The 23363-nt window shown below is 45.3% G+C and overlaps 1 protein-coding gene across 3 annotated transcripts in view; it reads left to right on the plus strand.

Moving 5' to 3' along the window:
* rnf220a (ring finger protein 220a) overlaps positions 1-23363 on the plus strand; it is a gene marked incomplete at its 5' end in the record, with an annotated part of 202139 nt that overhangs the window by 165877 nt on the left and 12899 nt on the right. For all 3 annotated transcript variants that reach the window (XM_080725444.1, XM_080725445.1, XM_080725446.1), the window contains 5 exons: positions 1604-1728; positions 2571-2700; positions 10862-11054; positions 11788-11843; positions 13109-13223. In XM_080725444.1, the coding sequence (XP_080581570.1) occupies positions 1604-1728; positions 2571-2700; positions 10862-11054; positions 11788-11843; positions 13109-13223 (619 nt within the window). The remainder of the gene's footprint in view (positions 1-1603; positions 1729-2570; positions 2701-10861; positions 11055-11787; positions 11844-13108; positions 13224-23363) is intronic.

Below are 23363 nucleotides of genomic sequence, written 5' to 3' on the forward strand. Positions count from 1 at the left end.
CATGTTGTCATAGGACCCGTTTTGACCATCTGTTTGCCTTCTGTTAGCCTTTGTCCCCACCCTTTAATGCAAACCCCAATATATGGAGATCTCTGCACACACAGTACCGGTTGCGGAAAACTCTGATGTCAGACATCAGCTCCGCATTCGGGGATTCATTTTATGCCCATATCTGGAGAACGCGCGTGCCGGTGGGAAGAACGGTTCTCGAGATTCACATACATACATACACATTCACAGAGATTTTTTGTTGACTCCTGGCGTACGTGATGTCAGAGCCTTTTATGAAGTGATGTCACAATGAGTCAGCGATTGCGCCGATTTCCTCCGGAACAGTCTGATGTCAACAATCAGCTCTGCATAAGGAGATTCCGAACGTTTCGCACCGGTTTCGGAAAACCGCGAGTCGGGTCGGGTCGAGGCCCGGCACTGCACTCCGCGCGGCGGCGGGGAACGCGCGTGCCGAATCTGAAGCCGGTGGGACGAACGGTTCTCGAGATACGCGGATTACAAACAAACAAACAAACAAACAGACAGAGATTTGTCGCACATCAGCTCCGCATTCGGGGATTCATTTTATGCCCATATCTGGAGAACGCGCGTGCCGGTGGGAAGAACGGTTCTCGAGATTCACATACATACATACACATTCACAGAGATTTTTTGTTGACTCCTGGCGTACGTGATGTCAGAGCCTTTTATGAAGTGATGTCACAATGAGTCAGCGATTGTGCCGATTTCCTCAGGAACAGCCTGATGTTAACAATCAGCTCCGCGTAAGGAGATTCCGAACGTTTCGCGCCGCTTCGGGAAAACCGCATGCCGAGTCGGGCCGAGGCCCGGCACTGCACTCCGCGCCGCAGCGGGGAACGCGCATGCCGAATCTGAAGCCGGTGGGACGAACGGTTCTCGAGATACGCGGATTACAAACAAACAAACAAACAAACAAACAGACAGAGATTTGTCGCATTTATAGATAGATAAGAACAAACTTTATGTTATGGCTATAATTGTGTAACGGTTGTTTTTCTGGCTATTCATAGGGCTGTCACGATTATGACATTTGACATGACGATTTTTTGTCCCTCAAATAATTGCGATTAAGGATTTAATTGTGTTTTTGTCAATGACAATTACATTTCTGTTTGGCTTTTAGGCTTTTAAGTTGCACATGGTAGATATGACACATAACCTAAATATACAATGAAATCACTGACATATTTGACAACTTTATACTTAAAAAAGAACATTGATAGTGGAAATAGCCGATCTACAAGCTCGCAACGCGTCGCGATGCGACGCGTTGTGAGCTTGTAGATCTGCTATTTCCACTATTTTTGACTCTTTTTTTAAAAATATATGAACGTTTTTCAACATGGAAATGATTATGAAGATTATGAAAAATAATCGCGATTATGTCAAATAATCACGATTAGACGATTACGTAATAATTGTGACAGCCCTAGCTATTCATTCAAGTGTTACTGGCCATGTAGCCCAGTTTGTTGTGGTTAACCCATATCTGTGTCTCTCTCTCCCTCTGATCATGTCCATCCATCCCCTTCCTCCTCTCCTCCATCTCTCTCCCTCTCCTTCCTCTTAGCTCGCATAGGCAAGATGAAGAGGAGGAAACCAGAGGATGGGGGGCAGGTATGTCCTCTGTGCGACGCCCCGTTGGCTGGGAGTGAGGAGGAGATGAGTAGACATGTGGAACAATGCCTCATCCAGGTAGTGACACGACACGCCCGGGCTCAAACCCCGCCTACCGACACCCCGGAACAACCTATCGACTCCTCTCTTCCTGTAGATGCTGACCAATCGCCTCCTCTGTCTGTAGACTAGACACAACCGACCAATCACCTCTTTACTTCCTGTAGTTTGGTGGTTCTCAAAGTGGGGTCCAGGGACTTTTCAGGGTTCCTTGGGGGGGATTTCTAAATTGACCCATACAACTCTGTAACTCTGACAGTATATAAATGAAACCGAATGGAACCTAATGGGTCCATTTGGTTCCTTGAAATGAAAACAGTTTGAGAACCACGGCTGTAGTTGTAGCCCTCACGGCGCCTCGAGCCAATTGCCTCCCTCGCCCCTCTCTCTCTCTCTCTCTCTCTCTTACTCCAATCTTTCTTATAGATTTTCAGCGTCTTCCTTAGCCTTGTTTCTTAGAGCAAATTACAAGTTGCTTAACTGCTGATGATCATCAATCACCAGTCACCACTATCCACCTCCTCCATGACCCTACTGATTGCTGACCGTCCCAATAGTTGTAGTTTTCTTTTTTTACTAACCTCCACTAGATCGAACACGTCTAATAATGAACTGTCATTATAAATTGATAACTGCTGAAATGTGAAATGGGCCCTGAAAACCAGGGGTCTCATGCAAATTGAATTCAGCCACACTTTTGTTTCATACTACTGTTTCTGCCACGGTAGTTGTACGGTGATTGCTTTTAAAGTTGAACAAATAAGAGGAAAATAATATAGAGCATACTGTATACTTAGTCTGAAATCTAATTAACTTGTGTGTAACGTGTGCTTTTCTGTGTGTGTGTGTGTGTGTGTCAGCGTGAGGGTGCGTTCGGCGACGACGATTCAGCAGACATGGACGGAGAGAATGGGCGGGGCTTTGAAGAGTATGAGTGGGCGGGGCAGAAGAGGATCAGAGCCACTGCCCTGCTGGAGGGAGGATTCAGAGGTACAGTACATGCACACTGTAGCGCGCACACACACACACACACACACACACACACACACACACACACACACACACACACACACACCCAACACCCTGTGGGGGTTCCTTTCGCGCTCTTTCACAAATCGCAGATTAGGACTTTGCCTGACAATGTTCAGTCATCATGACATTTTATTGGGCTTTAGTCCATGCACACAAACATAGACAAGAGGTCTAAGTAGACACACACAAAATGGACACACACAAACATAAAGAAGAGGTTAAACACAGCATCAAGTAGTCACACACAAAACTCACACAGGGGTGCAAAGATTTAATCAAATCACATCATTTTGGGGGTCCTTGACATGAAAACGTTTGAGAACCCACTGCTCTAGCAGTCTTCCTCCATGTCCTCCTTGTCATTCAGTGGCAGCAGTGTTGGTTTTCTGAGGCTGTCCGAGGTGCTGTAATGGTGGTACTGGTCCTTCAGGTCCTCTGGGTTAGACAGGGGTCAGACTGACTCGGCACGGCACGGCCCTCTTAGCAAGGGGAAGGAAAACACATTTAGCTGGGCGATTGACCTAGTGGTCTGCACCGCGGTGGGTGGGTGGGTGGGTGGATGGGGGTTGGTGACTCTGGTGTGTGCGTGTACGCGCATGCATGCACACATCGGTCCTGGAATGCAATTATAGGGCTGGACCCGTGAGCCGGTCGCTGGGGAGCATGGATGCTGCTCTCTGACACACACACACACGCACGCCGGAACGCACACGTGCAACCATGCACACGCCAACAATATCCCTACAATGTTCCATCCCTTTCTGGCTTTCAGTTTCTTTTGCTTATTCTCATGAAGTGCGTTGTATTGTGTTTAGGTACTTAAAGAGCAATGACGCTGGTAGAGGTTTGGGGTTGTGTTCTCCAAATATTGACAAGATATCTTCAATAGTTGCTCTGTGGATTAGAAAAATAGCTGAAAATAGCCGAATTAGTCTCCTTACTGACTGAACATTCCACGGTGAAAAAGTCAGATTCAGTATTTGTAATGAGCTGTTGGATGTGTTCACGAAAATACAGCTTTCTATCCCTTAAATGTATAGTTTTGGGTAGAATATGGATCTGGATATGTAACAGTAATACCCAATGATCATTATTTAGGAGAAGATAGGCCTGTGGCTCTCCAAAGTTAACAACATCGAACAAACAGTGCCTTATAGCCCAGAATGTGTTTGTTTAGTAGTCGTGTGTAGGGATGGGACGATAAGCGATATTATCGTTTATCGTGATAAAAAACACTCACGATAATCGTATCGTGGAGATTTAACATATCGTGATATCGTCCTCCGTCTTGCACTGGGATCAATTGATATTTTATTTGCAGAGCTGCATATCCTGTGTGTGTGTGTGTGTGTGTGTGTGTGTGTGTGTGTGTGTGTGTGTGTGTGTGTGTGTGTGTGTGTGTGTGTGTGTGTGTGTGTGTGTGTGTGTGTGTGTGTGTGTGTGTGTGTGTGTGTGTGTGTGTGTGTGTGTGTGTGTGTGTGTGTGTGTGTGTGTGTGTGTGAGAGGGAGATGTGTATGAAAGAGAGCGAGAGAGCGATGGCCCCTCAAGGTGTGCTCAGAAGGACCTAAAGAGTTCTTCTCTTCTCTAAGAGGCTCTTTTCAACTCTCTGGCCTCCTCTCCTTTCATCTGTCCCACCTCTCCTCTCTCCCACTTCCATCTGTTAAACACACACACACACGCATAAAGAGACTCACCTGCTCCCATGTCTCTCTCTCTCTCTCTCTCTCTCTCTCTCTCTCTCTCTCTCTCTCTCTCTCTCTCTCTCTCTCTCTCTATCTCTCACCTGCTGAAAGCCATCCAGCCAGAGAGAGAAAGAGATAGATCGATGTTGAAACCTCAACCGGGTAAAGAGCAGAATGTCTTCCTCTCCTCCGCTCCGTCTCATCCATCAGTCCATCCATCCATCCCTGGTTCCCCTGGCGTCTAATGAGCAGACGGAACCCTTCTGCCGCGCTCTGATAGGGAGCCTTTAGACTAGAGAACTCAGGTGGCCTGAGGAGACGGATACACACTACTGAGACCCTCCACCACACACACACACACACACACACACACACACACACAGGGGAAGTTTTGGTTCCCGCTAGTGTAGTAATCGAAGCACACACACACACACACAACACACTCAGAAGGCGGATTTGTCTGGAAAGCTCCTCAGTGGTTCAAACACTTTGCTGGAGAGAGGCCGGTGGGTGGGGGAGGGAGGGAGGGAGGGTGGGATTGTCAGATGCTTAGGCAGGTGATGGGGGGTCTATCCCTCTTTTTGTGAAGTGCCACCATCCTTCCCTTCTCCCTTTGAGAGAGCCGGGAATAAAGGCAGAGTGGGACCAGGCAACCTTTCAAGGAGGGGGGGGGGGGTGGTGGGGTCAGTTTAGCTGTCTGGCTGGCTGGGGAGAGATCGAACAAGCTTGGTTTGTGATTCAGCTCTGTGTGTGTGTATGTGTGTGTTTAAGGGGGAGAGCTGCATGTATCTCAGGCACTTTGCAGGCCTCGAGAGCAGCAACAGAGCCCAGGCTGAAAACACACTTCCTTGGCTTGGTTGATCTGTCTGTCTGTCCGCCTTGTCTTAAGTGTGTGCATTTCACAAGAGTAATATTTGTATTTATCGTCTCTGTCGGGTGGAAACCTCATATGTCCGAAACCGTTACTTTTCAGAACATAGATAAACAAGCTCCAAACGTGACGTTTCGAGCTTGTGGTTCTGCTACCTTTGATGCTCTTGTGTGACATAGTATGATCAAGTAGGGCGTTAATTTACGAAAAGAAAAACACAAAGTTAGAAGATGAAGATAAGTGGGTTTCTGTCCGACAACAACGATTTATAACTCCATCTGCCCGCCCCGTCAGCACAGGCAGACAGAGAGACAGATCGTCACACTGATGGACAGATCCCAGGGTGTGATAGCAGGACGGGGATAAATGGGCAGAGAGCTTCAGAGAGGCACAGAGAGGGATTATGGCTGGTTAAGATGGCCCAGGGGGATATGAAATCTCCTCCTTTGTAAACAGCACTTCAAACATGTCCCTCTCGCGTCTTTGTCTCCCCCGTTTCTCCATCTCTCTCGCTCTCTGCCTGCCTGCCTGCCTCCCCCCCTCTCTCTCTGAACTGTGAGCGACAGAGCGCTAGTACAGTGACCTGTAACCCTCCTCCCTGTTCCCCTGTGCGCGCTGATAATTGCTACGGCAACGGGCGCGTGGGTGAGGTCAGCCTATTGGTTCGATCCCAGCCGCTCCGACAGCTCTCCCTTTGATCCTGCCCTCCTCCTGTAGATGGAGACGGAGCGTGTCAACGCAGAGAAACATGTCAACGCGGCGCGGAACACGTGTAGCTAGCTGGCCATGTCGAGAGTCAGACGTATTTGAAGAGAGGTTATGGTAATGAGAGATGCGGGCGGAGATGCCATTTAGGAGGAGCTTGGCCCGTTGTGTGCGTGTGCAGTCTGTGCACCGGTACATGAGTCAAGAGGTACAGTATATTATTCATGTATAGGAACAAACACGAAGAAAAGAGATCGGGGGTATTTCACTACTTAAAGCCTATACCCGGGGTCTTCACCGTTTTCAGGCCAAGAGAGAGAGAGAGATGAAGCAGGGACCCCCACAACCTTTTCATAGATTCCATATAGTTTCATCGTTTGACAGCACAATCATCAGTGTATTTTGGATTCATGTAAATTTACGTTTTCAGATATTTAACCACTTGAACCGTCAATACTTAATAAACTTGACCTTTCACTCTGTACTTAGTCTGCTCTTTTCTCCCTCTACACCAAAGCAAAAATAGCCGATCTAGATCTGCTATTTTTGGCTAAAGTTCACAGAATATGGATATATATAATTGTATAATATAAAAAATTAGGAAAAAAACTATCACTCAAAGATTTGGAGGACCCCTTGTAGTAACTCTGAGGACCCCCTAGGGGTCCCGGACCCCCTGTTGAAGACCCCTGGCCTATACTATACTTACATGACAGGTGTCCTCCACGGCTCTATACTAGGACCGCACTCATTTCCGATCTACACCAAATCTCTTTGCCGAAAACAGCCCAAACTACAAGCTCATAGATTGGCTATTTTAGGCGAGTGTTTCCCCTTCAGATTAGGGACGCTGTAGGGATACAGTAGAAGGAAGACAAGAGACGATAAAGGGAAGGAAAAGAATACTGGAGAATAAAAAAACAAAGGAAGAGAACAGGAGTGAAGAAAGGAAAGGCATATAAGAGGCGGGGGGGAAGCACAGGAAAGGAGGAGCGAGAGGAAGAGGGGTTTGTTCATCAGCGTGCATAATGTGAGTGAAAGGCAGTTATAGTGGGGCTGACCTTTCCATGGCCAGATTAGATTGGCCTGCCAAGACTGCTTAGAGGGACAGATAGTAGCACTGGGAGCGTGCACGGCTCACACAACATGCACACACGCGTCAAGACCACATATATTACTCCGTGCACATGACGGGCAAAGTGAAGACCACGCAATGACCCGATCACAGCCATGCACGGTAGCGTGCACTCCCACCCCACCAGGTTACCCAGGTGTGTGAGTTAAGCCCTACTTATTTGTCTATAAAGAAAATGTCTTGTCGTCTTGAGGTGGAACGGTTTACCACTGTTGAAAATGGTAAACACAATTAAAGCGGTTTCACTATCTCCAAATAAAAATGTAAATCTGTTACTGTGCCTACCTATATGTTTGGTGGTTAGCCCTAATCTAGGAAGAGATGTATCTTTTTCTCCCTTTTTAATAAATACAGACATCAATAAGTCAGACATTCAAGGTTTCTTGAACAACATGAAGCATTTATTCATCATTCATGGTAACATACATGTTTGTACACCAAATGGTAAAATTCCAGTATATCAAATAGAAGATGCTCAATCCCTGCCAAACATATTAGCTAATTATCGGATTCCACAACAACAAAGGGATTTATCGTTGTTTTTCCTAATTTTCACTTTAACATATTTTACATTATTATATTAAAATAATAATTCTCTTAATCCCTAAACCAGAACTAGTACATCTTAAAACTCGTTTTTTTTTTATCCATAGCCAGCCTCATCCACCATTCTCTCTCCACCCAATACAACTCCCAGTGGTCTAACCAAGACCCCCCACCACCAGCCCCCTTCTCCCTGACCACCTAGCCACAGCATCCACAGGTTGATCAATTGATTAGATTAACAATGATTTCTCTCTCTCGCTCTCTCTCTCTCTCTCTCTCTCTCTCTCTCTCTCTCTCTCTCTCTCTTTCTCTCTCTCTCTCTCTCTCTCTCACATTAGTGGTCAGGAGTCATCTGTCTACCCTGTTCGGCCATCCATTTTGGTCACCTGTTAACTTCAGATTGATGAAAAGCTCTGTGTCGTTCACAACTTAACACCTGTGTTGCTCTGCTCGCCTGGTTGAGCTTACCGCTGCATTCTGGGAAAGAAGATGGGTGTCTCTGGTGGTTCTGTTAATTGGGTTTTTTCGTGCGTGTCATGCATTTTCACCTGACTAAACAGTCAAGATCCACAAACGTTGAGCTGACCATACAGTTCCTTAAGGGTGATTACTGCTTAGTTGCGTGCCTTTGTTGCGCACCGAAAATAGCAGATCTAGAAACTCACAACGTATCGCACCATGACACGTGAGCTTAGAAATCTGCTATTTCCGGTGTGGGGTCATGCCTATGTTCCCTCAACCCTATGTTCCCTCACTGAGGTTAGGGTTAGGGTTAGGCATAGTGGTTAAAGGAGCTATAGTCAGCTTTTTCTTGAAAAACGGATGCTAAAATAAAAATGGGTCCATGCTCAAGTTCCCTCAGCCCTATGTTCCAAAAATAATGTTTCGAAAATATTTTATAAAAAAATAAGCTTCATATATGTGTTTCTATTCAAAAATTACCACAAAAAGCGTAACATAATGATAAAATAATCATTTTGGCCATCGTCAGACCAACACTTTGTTTACATTCTAGTCTATAGACTAGGATGTAAACAAAGTGTCAGCCCTACAATGAAAAAGTTGACTATAGCTCCTTTAACATTGAGGGAACATAGGGCTGAGGGAACTTGAGCATGGACCCTCTGGTGTGCGACACCACCATGCAACTAGTACAAAATACAAATCCAGTTTTAGCCTCATGTTGGTCCTGACAGAATGTACCCTGCTGTACTGCAGTTACGTCCACATGCAAGGCGACAGTCCAGACAACATTTTTACGTACTGTATCAGTACCTATGCATTAACCCATTTAGGCCTATAATTATTGAATGCTTTAACCAGTGAAAAATAGCAGATATACAAGCTCACAGCGCGGCACCGAGTGCCGCGCTGCGAGCTTGTAGATCTGCTATTTTTGAAAAAGTCGTGAAAATGTGTGCAAATCTTTGAATATATGTATTTTCAAAGCGAACGGTTGTAACTCAAATGTTGCTTCTGGGTGGTCCCTGGAACTAGATATTTTGAGATTCGGGTCTGTGTCCAAATAAATATCATTTTGGGGGTCCTTCACATGAAAAGGTTTGAGAACCACTGACATAGTAGTCTCTCAAGAACAGACTAACTGAGCTCCAGTTAAGTGAAAATGACCTTTTCTTTGACGATGGCTGGCCAGATTGCTGACATAGAAACATAGGGTTTTTCGAAAAAATCTTAGAAGGATTCAAAAGACACTTATAGAATCGGGTAAAAAATTATAATTTTCACGATTTTTCAAAAATAGCAGATCTACAAGCTCGCAGCGCGGCACTCGGTGCCGCGCTGTGAGCTTGTATATCTGCTATTTTTCAACAGTTAAAGCATAAAATAATGATACACAAAATGTGTACCCGTTCTGAATGGGTTAAGTTGTACCTCCCGAGAAGCTCCTAGTCAGATTTACGCAGCGCGGCGGGCCATTGTTCCCATATGTTCCCCTCGGCCACCGGGACCAAATAAAAGTTAAAAGGTCCTTTTTATTTGAACAATAAAAAACCATGGGCCAGTTGTAAAAGTGCTCAGCATCGCTGCCGTGTTTTATCCCCTCCCTTTTCATGACAGCTTTTAGTCCATCGGTGCTTGGGTCTCTCTGTTCCTTCCTCTACATCTCTCTCTCTCCCCCACCTCCTTTTTTCTCCAGTGGATGGAGGGATGAGTCGGGGAGAGGTAGAGCAGCAGATCCGCCAGTAGAAAAAGGATCCAATTTTGGCGAATTGACACAAGGATGTCAACGCAGTGAGAGCTGCTGCCTTTGGAGGTCTAGTGCGCGAACCAGTCGAGTACCTGAATAAGATGTCTATCGACTGAGGCTTGGCCTGTGCCATACACACACACGCACACGCACGCACACACGCACACACGCACACGTCCAGACAGACTATACTAGTCCAGCGGAGGGCTTGGAGGAATTGGGGCAGGTGTAAATAAGATGGCTGTCAGACCTGTCACTGGTTCACGCACGCGCGTGCGCACACCACACACATGCACACCCCTTCGTGCAAATGGATAGACAGCCCAACCACACACACACACACACACACAAACGTGCCTTGAAGACGGGACATAAGTGACTTATGGACATGTGTGTGCGCACAGGTCTTTAAGTGACAGATGGACAGATTCACTCGCGTACAGAAAAGGGGAGAGAGGAAAACCCCTGTGTGATGGACGTTTGTGCGTGCACAAACACACACACACAGCTGTCTGTGCAATTAAGTTCAGCTGAAACAAAGAGTCAGGCAATGGTGAGGATTTTTGATTTTTCTGAACACACGTGTGTGTATAGATATGCAAAAATGTCTGACTTAAGGTCTTTGCACACTGCTGCGTTTTTCGGGCCGAATATCGGAGTGAATTTCGGAGTGTGTGAATAAAAAAATCAACCTCACGTTATGTCAATCACGTTGGCACACTGCCGCCCGTTTCGTATTTATTTTCGGACCAGGGTTGATTTTTTCCGATTTTCGCAGCTGTCGCACTGAGTCCCTTGCTCTCTCTCTCTTTCCTCTCTCCCTCCCTGGCCTACGGCTTTCGGATTTCCAAAACGCAACGAAAACATGCAGTGCAGTGTGCAACCACCTTTAATCAGTTCACCAAAAGTTTAATCGATGCACAATATGAACCGCAGATCATGTTTTAAGCGGTCTCTTCTCTCTCACCAGGAACGGGCTTTGCCATGTGCAGCACCAAGGAGAGCGGTGCGGACAGCGACGCCGACCTGGACGTGGACGGTGACGACACCCTGGAGTACGGCAAGGCCCAGTACACCGAGGCCGACATCATCCCCTGCTCAGGGGCCGGGGAGGACCAGGGGGAGGCCCGGGAGAGGGAGGCGCTACGCGGAGCCGTGCTCAAGTACGCACAAACACGCCCCATGCTACTAGGGCTGTCACGACGATATGACATTTTACATGACGATTAATTGTCACTCAAATAATTGCGATTAACGATTTAATTGTGTTTTTGTCGTTGATAATTACATTTCTGTTCGGCTTCTAGGCATTGAAGTTGCACATGGCAGATAATGACACATAACCTAAATATACAAAGAAACTGCTGACATATTTGACAACTTTCTACTTAGAAAATGACATTGGTAGTGGAAATGGCCGATCTACAAGCTCACAACGCGTCGCATCGCGACGCGTTGTGAGCTTGTAGATCGGCTATTTCCACTCTTTCTGAAAATGTTTATCAATGTATGAACATTTTTCAACATTCACGATTATGACGATTATTACAAAATATTTGCGATTATGTCAAATAATTACGATTAGACGATTATGTAATAATTGTGACAGCCCTACATGCTACTTGATCATATTACAGCGTCACACAAAAGTATCAAAAGTTGGCTCATTACAGAAATAGAACAAAGTCAATAACCGTTTTGCCAATCAATATGTAAAGTATCATAACTGTTTTAGTTACTCAGGGCTATACAAATATATTTGATTTTTATATCTGATTTTAAATGTACTATGGTTATAAGCCTATAGAATAGTGCAGGAGTTAGACAAACCTTTAGCTGTATTTTTATATCTCACTCAAATGTGTGCGTGCGTGTGTGTGTGTGTGTGTGTTCCAGTGGTGGGATGCCATCCAACAGGATAACACCAGAGTTCTCCAAATGGTCCAACGACGGTAAGGATTGTAAAATGACACACTTGACTTAAAGACACACGTTTAACTAGCCTGAAAACCAGACGAATCTGCCAGTGCCTTTGGCAGATTAGTCTGGACCCGCTCGGTTGTGATTGCATTTTTCTCCTTCCGAAGTTGTGAGGCACCAGCACCAATCGACCAGGCCCATTATGCAGTATTTTTTATCGTCCCCTCAGAAATGCAGGTATCCACACAGAGATTCCAGACTAATATCCATGCTGTGATATTAGTCTGGCCATGCCAGGCTAACATTAACATAAACACTGACAAACACATTTAATATAAAGCCACACACACTGAAAACGAAATAACCAAGTCCAAAACAAGCACAGATTGAACCTCGATGCATTTAAACCTAGAAAACAGCTGTAAGCCCAATTTGTCGCTTGCTGGAAATGACAGCCATGCATCACAGCTGGAAGGCTTTTCAAAACGATATTTTTAAATGTGACAGGCACGTGTGTGCAAATGCTTTACCAAGCTACCATATACAGTAGATGGATGATGGTGCACTTCAGTTTTAAAATATCAACGTGTATAGTCAGCAGCCATTATTATATATCATAACCACTCAGGTGGTACTATCCAACTAGCTCTAAGGCAAATAAATAGGGCATATCACCAATCTTGAAATCTCTAGACACTCTCTTCATGTGAGATTTAGTCACTATCGACAAACTGACAGCAGTTCTTCCTTAGACAGTATTTGGAGTTGCACAACTGTTTGAGTTGTACAAACAGTTTCTACATTAACTCATTAAGACCTGGAATTATTTTATACTTTAGCTATTGAAAAATATCAGATATACAAGCTCACAGCGCGGCACCAAGTGTAGATCTGCTATTTTTGAAAAATTGTGAAAGAAATATATATATTTGAAAATCTATATATATTTTTCAAATCAAACTTCTCAACCTCAAATCTCTGCTTCTGGGGGTCCCTGGAGCAACATATTTTAAGATGGGGGGGGGGGGGGGGGGGGGGGGTCATCAGCCTAATACATTTTGGGGGTCCTTGATAAGAAAAGGTTTGAGAACCACTGATTTAGAAGACTTTTATAGAATCGGGTAAAGATATTCAAATTTTCACAATGTTTCAAAAATAGCAGATCTACAAGCTCTGCTGAGAGCTTGTAGATGTGCTATTTCTCAGTAGTTAAAGCGTAAAATAATGTTTAAAGTGGTTGAAGTGGAAAATAATGAATGGAATTGTCAAGAGCTGTGTGTGTGTTTTGTGTCTCCAGAGATGCCGTCAACCAGCAACGGAGAATGCAGCAAGACAGACCCCAACACCCCCTCATCATCCTCCTCTTCGTCCTGCAACGCCCCGCGCACCTGTAAAAACAGCGAGATTGAAAAGTAGGTTACATGGATGGATACCATGTCGTTGCTGTCAGGCAGAAACCTTGTATGTCCACATTTCAGCTGTAAATAAATGGCCTCCTTTCGTCAGTGTCACATAAAAGTAGCAGGAATCTCCACAAGCTCACAATGCGTCGCAGTGCAATGTGTTGTGAGCTTGTAGATGTTTTTTTTCTTTAAAGCGAAATTGAAAGTGGTTATGTCTGTCTGTGAAACAATGTAAAGTATTTACGAGCTTGTGACTAAATAATAACTGCATTGGATCAATTGAAACACAGTCGTCTTTCCTAATTTCCTGAAAAGTACGTTTTGGACATACTGTAAGAGGTTTCCACCCGACAGTGACAATATGTACACACGCACACACACACGTGCATGCACACACACACACACACACACACACGTGCGTGTGCACACACACACACACACACACACACACACACACACACACACACACACACACACACACACACACACACACACACACACACACACACAGAGACATACAGTGATCTAGTTGTTAAAAAGAGTGAGATCGAAAATGACTCCCTCCACGACCAGAATCAAAAATACTGCACGCACCCAGACACACAGACACACACACACACACACACACACACACACACACACACACACACACACACACACACACACACACACACACACACAGACATAATTCTATGACTTTCTGATGAGTTTCCTCACTTGTGGGAGAGCCTCTTCTAGGAGGGTCATAAATGATGCATTTTGTGTGAAATTCTCTTTTTTCTAACATTGCGCGCAAGTGCATGTGTGTGTACGATGTGTACATGCACACGTGTGTGTGTGGGTGTCTGTGCGTGTGCCAGAAAGAGACGACATAGAGGGTATTGATCTTCTCTGCAGTCCCGTTCTGTCTGAGCACAGATCTGGCTTGGAATCCTTAATAGACACACACACACACACACACACACACACACACACACACACACACACACACACACACAGGATTCCTACATGCAGCCACCTTGGAACAAGCTGGCGTACATGGCTCCACAGCAAGGTTTCTCCAAGTGTTTGCCGTGACGCCAGTCCAATGCCGTAATATTTTTGAATTTCTTTTAGTTCACCAAAACGCTATTCACAGATAATCGTTGGTAACATGGTCACTACATGCTAGATTATTGTGTAGCACCCGTCTAGAGACTTATTCAGGGTTGGTTTCAGGGTCCAGCATTCACTTCCATATATTCTACCGTTGCATAGAAGAAAGAAGCAGTTCGATTTGCAGGGGAGGTTGGAGTTAATGAGCCTCCTGTTGTTGTCAGAGGTGGATGTTTCGATAGGATGTTAAACGCAGGGTTCCCACGGTCATGAAATATTTTGAAATTAGAAAAAATATTTTTCCAGTACTTGAAAAGTTTTGGAATTGATCAAGGGTCCTGGAAGGTCCTGGAAAAAATAGCTATGTATTGTCTTTGGTTATTGATTTTGTTAATACCTCTGAAATTACTAATTAAACATTGGCCAAATTGTGGCAGAAATTGTGAAAATAGCAGATCTACATGCTCACAACGCCTTGTGAGCATGTAGATCGGCTATTTTCACAATAAAACGTTGTTATACAAAATTCCTCAACTCTTAGTGTTCGTCAGGGTGCCCAGTTCAAATATGATTATTTCGAGGGTCACAGCCTGAAAAGGTTGAGAACCACTGGCAATACACTACCTGTTGGGCATTGCGCATAGGAGTAAGCGACTCGTTATTGAGCTGAATTATTGTTATATAGTCCTGGTTAAATATTCTGGAAAGGTTTTGGAAATTAATTGGTAAAGATGTGTGGGAACCCTGTATACGTGATAACCTCGCTATTCTTGGCATTTAGCCGAAGGCCAACCTTGGGACATTCTGACCCCACTGTGTTCAGGAGCTCCAGGTGCTTGTGCTGTGGATGTCAAAGATATGTATTGGGGTGCCCTGGCCCCTGAGCCCAAAAGGTTTGAGAACCACTGCTCTACAGCATGGTTGGAGTACAAAAACATCAAATGTGTGTGTGTGTACACATTGATAAATTAACGCTGAGGTTTTCACTGTGTCCACAACCTGGGAGCGTTATTATAACTCTGACATTGTCAAATTGGAACCATATATTAAGAATATGCACTATGCAGCACGGCCACATTCCAATTTCCGTGCATTCATCATTATATTGTTGGCTAGAGTTTTGCAACCTCACAGTATAACGAAGGCTTCCATGTGAAGTCATGGGTTTGAACACAGTTATCGAGTTCACAGTTATCCTGTGTGTGCGCGCGTGTGTGTGTGTGTGTGTGTGTGTGTGTGTGTGTGTGTGTGTGTGTGTGTGTGAGAGAGAGAGAGAGAGCGAGAGTGAGTGAAAGGCCAGTGCTCCTTAATTCCCTCATTTCCATCTCCTCATCCATATTCTGCCACAAGAAAACAATCACACACACACACACACGCACGCACGCACGCACGCACGCACGCACGCGCGCGCGCGCACACACACACACAGCATCCCCTGCATGGGTAATAGGGGTCAGCTCATTGCAAGTGAGGAGAGAGAGAGAGAGACGGAGAGTGCAGGAGGAGAAAAGAGAGGGACGGGTGAGCGAGGGGAGGGGGGTGCGGGGTGGGTGGGTGGCTGGTTGATTGCTTGCTTCTGCATGTCTGGCATATTCCCCTGTCCTTTTGCTCCCATGCTATTACTATTACACACACACACACACACACACACACACACACACACACACACACACACACACACACACACACACACACACACACACGCACACACGCGCGCGCACACAGTTTGTCTGGGTGAGTCGGGGTCTGCATTCCTCCGGTCGGCCTGTTGCCCCCTCATCCCTGCTTCTTGGGCGTAAGTGATTTCCCTTGTCCAAGCTGAGCTCCCTCTTATTATGCCCAATGAAAATATTCATCACTCTTTGCTTTTCATTCTCCCTCACAGTGACAGAGTCACAATAAAATCCCCAGCGTTCATTTAATTCTGATAGCGTACAAATCGGCCCACATTTTGTACACTCGGGGTTCCATTTGGTTCCATTTGTAGCTCTCTTGTTTAACGTTGACATTAACATCAAATTAACATGGGGGATTTTACTGTGTGTAGAAACGGTGCAGTAGAACTTTACTACAAATGGGTTTGATGAATAAATTAAGACGATAAGATGAATAAATTGTGAACTTTGAGATACGTTTCTCATTATATTTACCTTATAATCGTGGCTTGATTCATATGAGCATAATTTTGTTCTGCTGGCCGTGTTGCTGGTAGCTTAGGATGTACACACACACACACACACACTCTCCCGTTGGGAGGGTTGCCCTCTGTAAATGCTTCATTTAAATGAATCAATCAGCTCTCGTGTGTGTGTGTGTGTGTGTGTGTGTGTGTGTGTGTGTGTGTGTGTGTGTGTGTGTGTGTGTGTGTGTGTGTGTGTGTGTGTGTGTGTGTGTGTGTGTGTGTGTGTGTGTGTGTGTGTGTGTGTGTGTGTGTGTGTGTGTGTGTGTGTGTGTGTGTGTGTGTGTGTGTGTGTGTGTGTCCCATATTAAATATCAGTGCAGAGGATAACTGGAGAATAAGCAGAGCAGCTTGAAGTTTATTGATCAGAAACACTGCTGTGTGTGTGTTTGCTGAGCAAGGCCATGCATTTGTTAACTTGTTCTCTGCGGTGTGATAATCCATGTTTTTCTGTGTGTGTGCGAGTGTAAAAGATAGAGACGAGTAAGCATGGCTAAGTGGAGAGGCAGTGTCCTGACAGTTTAGATTGATTCACCACACACACACACACACACACACACACACACACACACACACACACACACAGGGGCGTCACAAGGGGGAGGAAAGTGGGACTGAGTTACTAGGGCCCAAGGTGGAGGGGCCCTAGTAACTTCAGCTATTGAAAAATAGTAGATCTGCTATTTTTGAAACGTCGTGAAAATGTGTGAAAATCTTTGAATATAATGTACTTTTTAAGCGAACATTTGTAACTCAAATGTTGCTTCTGGGGGGTGTCCCTGGAACAAAATATTTTGCGATGGGGTTCCGTGGCCAAATGCATATCATCTTGGGGGTCCTTGACATGAAAAAGTTTGAACACCACTGACATGGAAACATAGGTTTCTTGCAAATATTTTCACGATTTTTCAAAAATAGCAGATCTACAAGCTCGCAGCGCAGCACTCGGTGCCACGCTGTGAGCTTGTATATCTGCTATTTTTCCATAGTTAACATTCATTGGGGGGCCTGCAGTGAATCCTTGTACCCAGGGCCCATAATTTGGCGTGACGCCCCTGCACACACACACACACATTCTCTGCTGGTGGTGTGAATGAATCATCAGCAGCTGGTTGATGTCAGAGGAAGAAGGGCCTTTCTCAACCTGCTCTATTAGCTTGGATTACTCACACACACACAAATGGCATGAGAGACTCATGTGCTTTGTCTCGTCTAGCCAGTGTCTCGGGTTTGAGTTGAAGGTTTTTCATGTGTGGTGGTTGTTTTGCTGCAAAAACAATCTAGTAGATCCACTTGCATTCATACCCTTAACCAAAATAGTTAGATAACAGTAACCACACTGACTGGTCTTCAATGTTTTCAGGCCAGGGACCCCTTAGCTGAGAGAGAGAGATAAAGCAGGAACCCCCACTACATATTGTATAAAATTGTGTTGCAGAAGAAAGATTTTCATAGATTTCTTAGACAGCTTAGACTTGTTTGACAGCACTGACATTTAACCACTTGAACAGTCAAATACTTTAGTCTGCTCTTGTAAGCTTGGTAGATCTGCTGTTTTTGGGTAATGTTCCACTCAGAATAGGGATGCTAGTGTTCAAGTGGTTAATCTATAAAACATGATCATATCACACAAAGATTTGGCTGCCCCCCTGTAGTAACTCTGAGGACCCCCTAGGGGTCCCGGACCCCCTGGTCTACAATTAATTAATCTGTTTGGGGCTCCCATGATCAAAGGTGTGATTGCTGGAGTTAAAAAATGACATCTAAATTAATAGTGAACATGTTAGGACAAGTTCCCCAGTGTCTGCCTTAAAAATTGCGTTAGGGCCATAAATCCAAGGAGACAGCAGGACATTGCTAATATAAATGTGATGTTCCGTTAAAAGGCTTACTGCTGTGGCCGCCCACAACAGAACATGCTGTAATCCTAAGTATCCATGTAAAGAGAGAGAGAGAGAGAGAGCCAACTGGATGCTGGGTGATTGCAGTGGAACCACAATCCTCTGCCTCTCGCTACAAATGCTTCCCTGCTCCTCCAGCCCCAAATGAAAATGAGATTTGTCTCCTTTCGTTATGTTGATACATTGTGTGTGTGTGTGTGTGTGTGTGTGTGTGTGTGTGTGTGTGTGTGTGTGTGTGTGTGTGTGTGTGTGTGTGTGTGTGTGTGTGTGTGTGTGTGTGTGTGTGTGTGTGTGTGTGTGTGTGTGTGTGTGTGTTAGCATGGGGCAGCGTTAGTGAAATCTCTCTCTCTCCTCTCTTTCTCTCTCTCTCTCGCTCTGATCCCAGATGGGTAATGATCTGGTCGCCTCCAGGGGCGTCCTCGTTCCCCCACTCATTCCCCGCAAGATAAATGAGCTCACACACACGGGGACACACACACACACACACACACACACAAACGGATACGGACACACACACAGCGTCTCTCTTTCCCCCACAAGATAAATGGGCCCTCCAATGCCGCCAATGTGATTGCCGCCAAATTTGGTCCTCCAGCCGAAACAATGCGGAGAGATTTCCATGTGGCTCCTTGCAAATAATTGAATCTGTCCTCAATTTGGAAGTGATGACGCTACATTCTACCCCTCCCTCCCTCCCTCCCTCCCTCCCTCCTTCCTCCTGTCTGTCTGCCCCCCCCCCCCCCCCCCCACCACCCCCCTCTCTTTTTATTTCTTACTCTTAGCGTTTATTCTTTGCCCTTCTCATGTCTCACTCTTTCTCGCTCTCTCTCTCCCCCATGTCCTCCGCTTTCTCATCTTTCTTTCCATTCTGTCTCAATTTCTCTCAGGCACTTAAAAAACACACAAGCACGCATATGTGCACGTTAGACACACACACACACATACACACACACACACACACACACACACACACACACACACACACATACACACCGACCCACCCTACTACTACCCCTGAGACCGGTGCACACGCGTCTGGGGGAGGCAGGGGAAATCAATGGTGACTTAAATGTTTTATCATGGTGTGTCAGTGTAGTTAAGGCCTCAGTTAACAGGCTGCAGGCGTGGACAGGGACAGGCCTCCTTAAAACACTAAACACCTCTTTGGCTGAGAAAAAATAAAAATATATAACCATATCGTCGTTGTCGGGTGGAAACCTTGTATGTCCAAAACCGTTCGTTTTGTATTTATCATTTTAAAAATGACTTAAACTAGTGAAAACAGCCGATCTACAAGCACACAACGCCTCGTGGTGCGAGGCGTTTTGTGCTTGTAGATCGGCTGTTTTCACTACTTTTGTGCGACGGCCTTGTATGGTTATGGTTATGGTTGCGAAAAATGTACACATTTGAAATGTACACATTTGAAACTTGGAGATATGAGGTTTCTGCCCGACAGTGGCGATATATAATACATGTGTTATTAATTTGAAATATTGCTCATCTTCCATGTAGTTTAGCTAAGAAAATATATCTTTGCTTAAATTGTACGTATTCTGCTGGTGGGTTGTGTGTGTGTGTGTGTGTGTGTGTGTGTGTGTGTGTGTGTGTGTGTTTGTGTGCGCACGCACAAGCGTCTGTGAGGGGCGATATAGGTGGACAGTAGATTAAGACACAGGGCTGATTGAGATGGATGGTGGAGGTCTTCAGACGCGCACAGACACACACTAATGAAATGAGAAATGGTCCCACACACACCGCGGACGGAGCGCTAAATGGAGAGGAGGAAGAACCATCCAATCCATCCCCCTTCCTTCCCCTCTCGCTCCCTGTCTTTCCCCCGCTGTCTGCTCTGCTCTGGCCCTGCCATCAGTTAGCCCAGCCCTGTTATGTCACTGTCTCTTCCACTGGGCCTTTATTCTTTCTCTCTCTGTGTCCCTCTAGCTCAGGGCTTCTCAAACCTTTTTAGGCTGTGACCCCCAAAATAAACATATGAACTCGGTTCCACGGATAAATATTGTGAAAATAGCAGATCTACATGCTCACAACGCCTCGCGGTGCGATGGTTGGGCTGTGGATGCTTTTCAGATTTTCTAGTGGGCCCTGATCCAGAAAAGGTTGAGAACCACCGTTCTGCACCAAATCTCGGAGCCCAACATTTCTGCCAAATGTTCACCCCGGAATAGGGATCCTTTGGTTCAGATGGTTGCTGTCAAGCCATATTTTACACACAAGCAATAAAGGTAGTAGATCCACAAGCTTGAAACGCGGCGTGCTTTGAGCTTGTAGATCTGCTTCTTTTGAATTTGAATGCTGAAAAGTAACGGTTTTGGGCATACAGTATGATGTTTCCATGGCACCCGACAGAGACGATATGGTTAATCTCTTGTCTTTCTTTGTCTCTGCCCAGACACAAACACACACACAGCATAGAGAAAAGCCATGTGTTGTAGTAATTAAGTGTATCCATGCTCGGTCATATTTCATTCCAGGTATGTTCTTTCTTTTTATTACGGCGGGCCTTTGAGCCTCAAGGCCACAGTTTCAATACTGTGTACAGTTACCATGCTGGACTTGAGTCCAGTAACTGAACATGTGGCCTTGAGTGGTCCTGTGGTCCCACTGTGCTCACAAACCACACACACGCAAGGAACCAACACATATAACACAGTCAACACACACACACACACAGAGTCAGATCATGATGATGCGATTATGAGATGTCACACCACCTCTGCTACACTTCCACATAAGACTGCATTGTGCACAGATGGATATGTAACTTGTTTTCTGATTTACAGCCTTTAGTTTATACCCCCGACGATCCTTTACTGTGCCGCACCATAGCAGTGTTGTGCTGCTCCAACACCACCAATGCCTTGATTCATACCGCCTCACAACTCAGCGCCCGCTTTCCAGCTGTACTAGTTGGTTTTGTGTGTATATATATATAAATATATTTTCAAAGCAGTACCACTTAACCCATTTAGAACGGGTACACATTATAGTGTATCATTATTCTATGCTTTAACTATTGAAAAATAGCAGATATACAAGCTCACAGCGCGGCACAGAGTGCCGCGCTGCGAGCTTGTAGATCTGCTATTTTTTTTTAAATCGTGAAAATTTTAATTTTGACCCGATTCTATAAGTGTCTTTTGAATCCTTCTAAGATTTTTTGAAAACCCTATGTTTCTACGACAGCAATCTGGCCAGCCATCGTCAAAGAAAAGGTCCTTTTCAGTTAACTGGGGCTCAGTTAGTCTGTTCTTGAGAGACTACTATGTCAGTGGTTCTCAAACCCTTTCATGTGAAGGACCCCCAAAATGATATTTATTTGGCCACGGACCTGCATCTCAAAATATTTAGTTCCAGGGACCACCCAGAAGCAAAATTTGAGTTACAAACGTTCGCTTTGAAAATACATATATTCAAAGATTTGCACACATTTTCACGACTTTTTCAAAAATAGCAGATCTACGAGCTCGCAGCGCGGCACTAGGTGCCGCGCTGTGAGCTTGTATATCTGCTATTTTTCACTGGTTAAAGCATTCAATAATTCTAGGCCTAAATGGGTTAAACTTTCTTCAGCCCATAAACCAAATCAGACATTTATCCTCATCCTGGGAGCAGCGCTCCTGAAAACGTATTAGTGTTTCTTGGTTGGTACCGGGCCGGCCCCCCCGAAAGCAGGCCCTACGAGCCATTTTGTGGCCCAGCTCATGGTTTATGAAATCCAGTTCTAAACTGTTACTCTTCCCTGAGATCCCGGGGCGTAGGGAGTTGTAAAACTGCGAGATAGTTTGGATGAAAAAGTCACAGCCTGATGTTTTGTTCTTTATTCCTAGCATATTTATTTGCAACTGTATCCTCCCAAAACAAGCCAATGCAGCATATCTTAAATTCTAGATTACAACCCAACGACAGCTGTGGGTCTGTTTTCATGGGGTCCACGTGAGAATGGTGCCAGTAGGCTGTAATGAACCCATGTCCCAGGGTGAAGGTAAATTCACTTAAGTCCGGCTCCCAGGCTGAAATAGTGCAAGAAGCCTGTAAGCTAGCCCAGAGGATGGAACACATAAGAGATAAAGATGGAGATAGAGCCGATACTTAAGAATTTTAGCTGCGTTTTTTCATTTTAACCACTCAGGCCCTATACACTTTATCGTGCAGCAAATAGCCGCATTGCGCTGCATTGTGAGCTTTTAGACGTGATATTTTAGAAGAATAAATTAAATGTAAAAACATTTGTGGCGGGAAATGGTACTTCTGTGGCCTACTGGCACAATGCACAAGACATTTGGCACTTTATCAGTCCAGCGGATTGCTAGATTATTTCGAGGCACACCGACCCTCTTCTTGACGGCTAGAGCAAGATTGTTACGATTTAGATTTCTTTTCCAAAATGTGGACTCCAGCGATTAACTGTCCAGTTCACTCTCTCCTCTCCACATCCCCGCCTTCCACCCAGCCCTCCCTCATCCCTCGTTCAGATGACCACACAGCCACATAAAGACAGATTAGCATGTCTGTTTATAGCGCCCGGGAATTAACTAAGTTGTAAGAATGCGGTTTTCTATAAATCAGCCGTGCTAGATGAATATTCATTGCAGAAGCGAGGCGGGTCACGAGGCAAGCTGAGTAAGGCCAATCTTTATAAGAGTCGCTGGGTTTTCTGTAGGTCGGGGAGAGCCCCTGCGGCCTCTGGTGTCTTTGCGGCCGAGCGAGCGAGGGAGGGATTTATTGTGGCTTTTAAAAGAGAGAGAGACGGAGGGAGAGACTGACTTGTTTGAGGGACAACTCCAGTCCAGTTCAGGCCGGTCCAGTCAACTTAAAGTCCTGCTGGCCCTTTATAAGCTAGCAGGCTAATCAAGGCTAAATGGCTTTTTACAAGCTATTCACTAATAAGAGGAGAGGGTAAAGCAGTTTATGACCATGGAATGGCGAGTCAGGCTAGGAGACAGACCAGGGCTT

Source organism: Nannobrachium achirus, assembly GCF_963921795.1.
Source record: "Nannobrachium achirus genome assembly, chromosome: 5".
NCBI classification, from domain to species: domain Eukaryota; kingdom Metazoa; phylum Chordata; class Actinopteri; order Myctophiformes; family Myctophidae; genus Nannobrachium; species Nannobrachium achirus.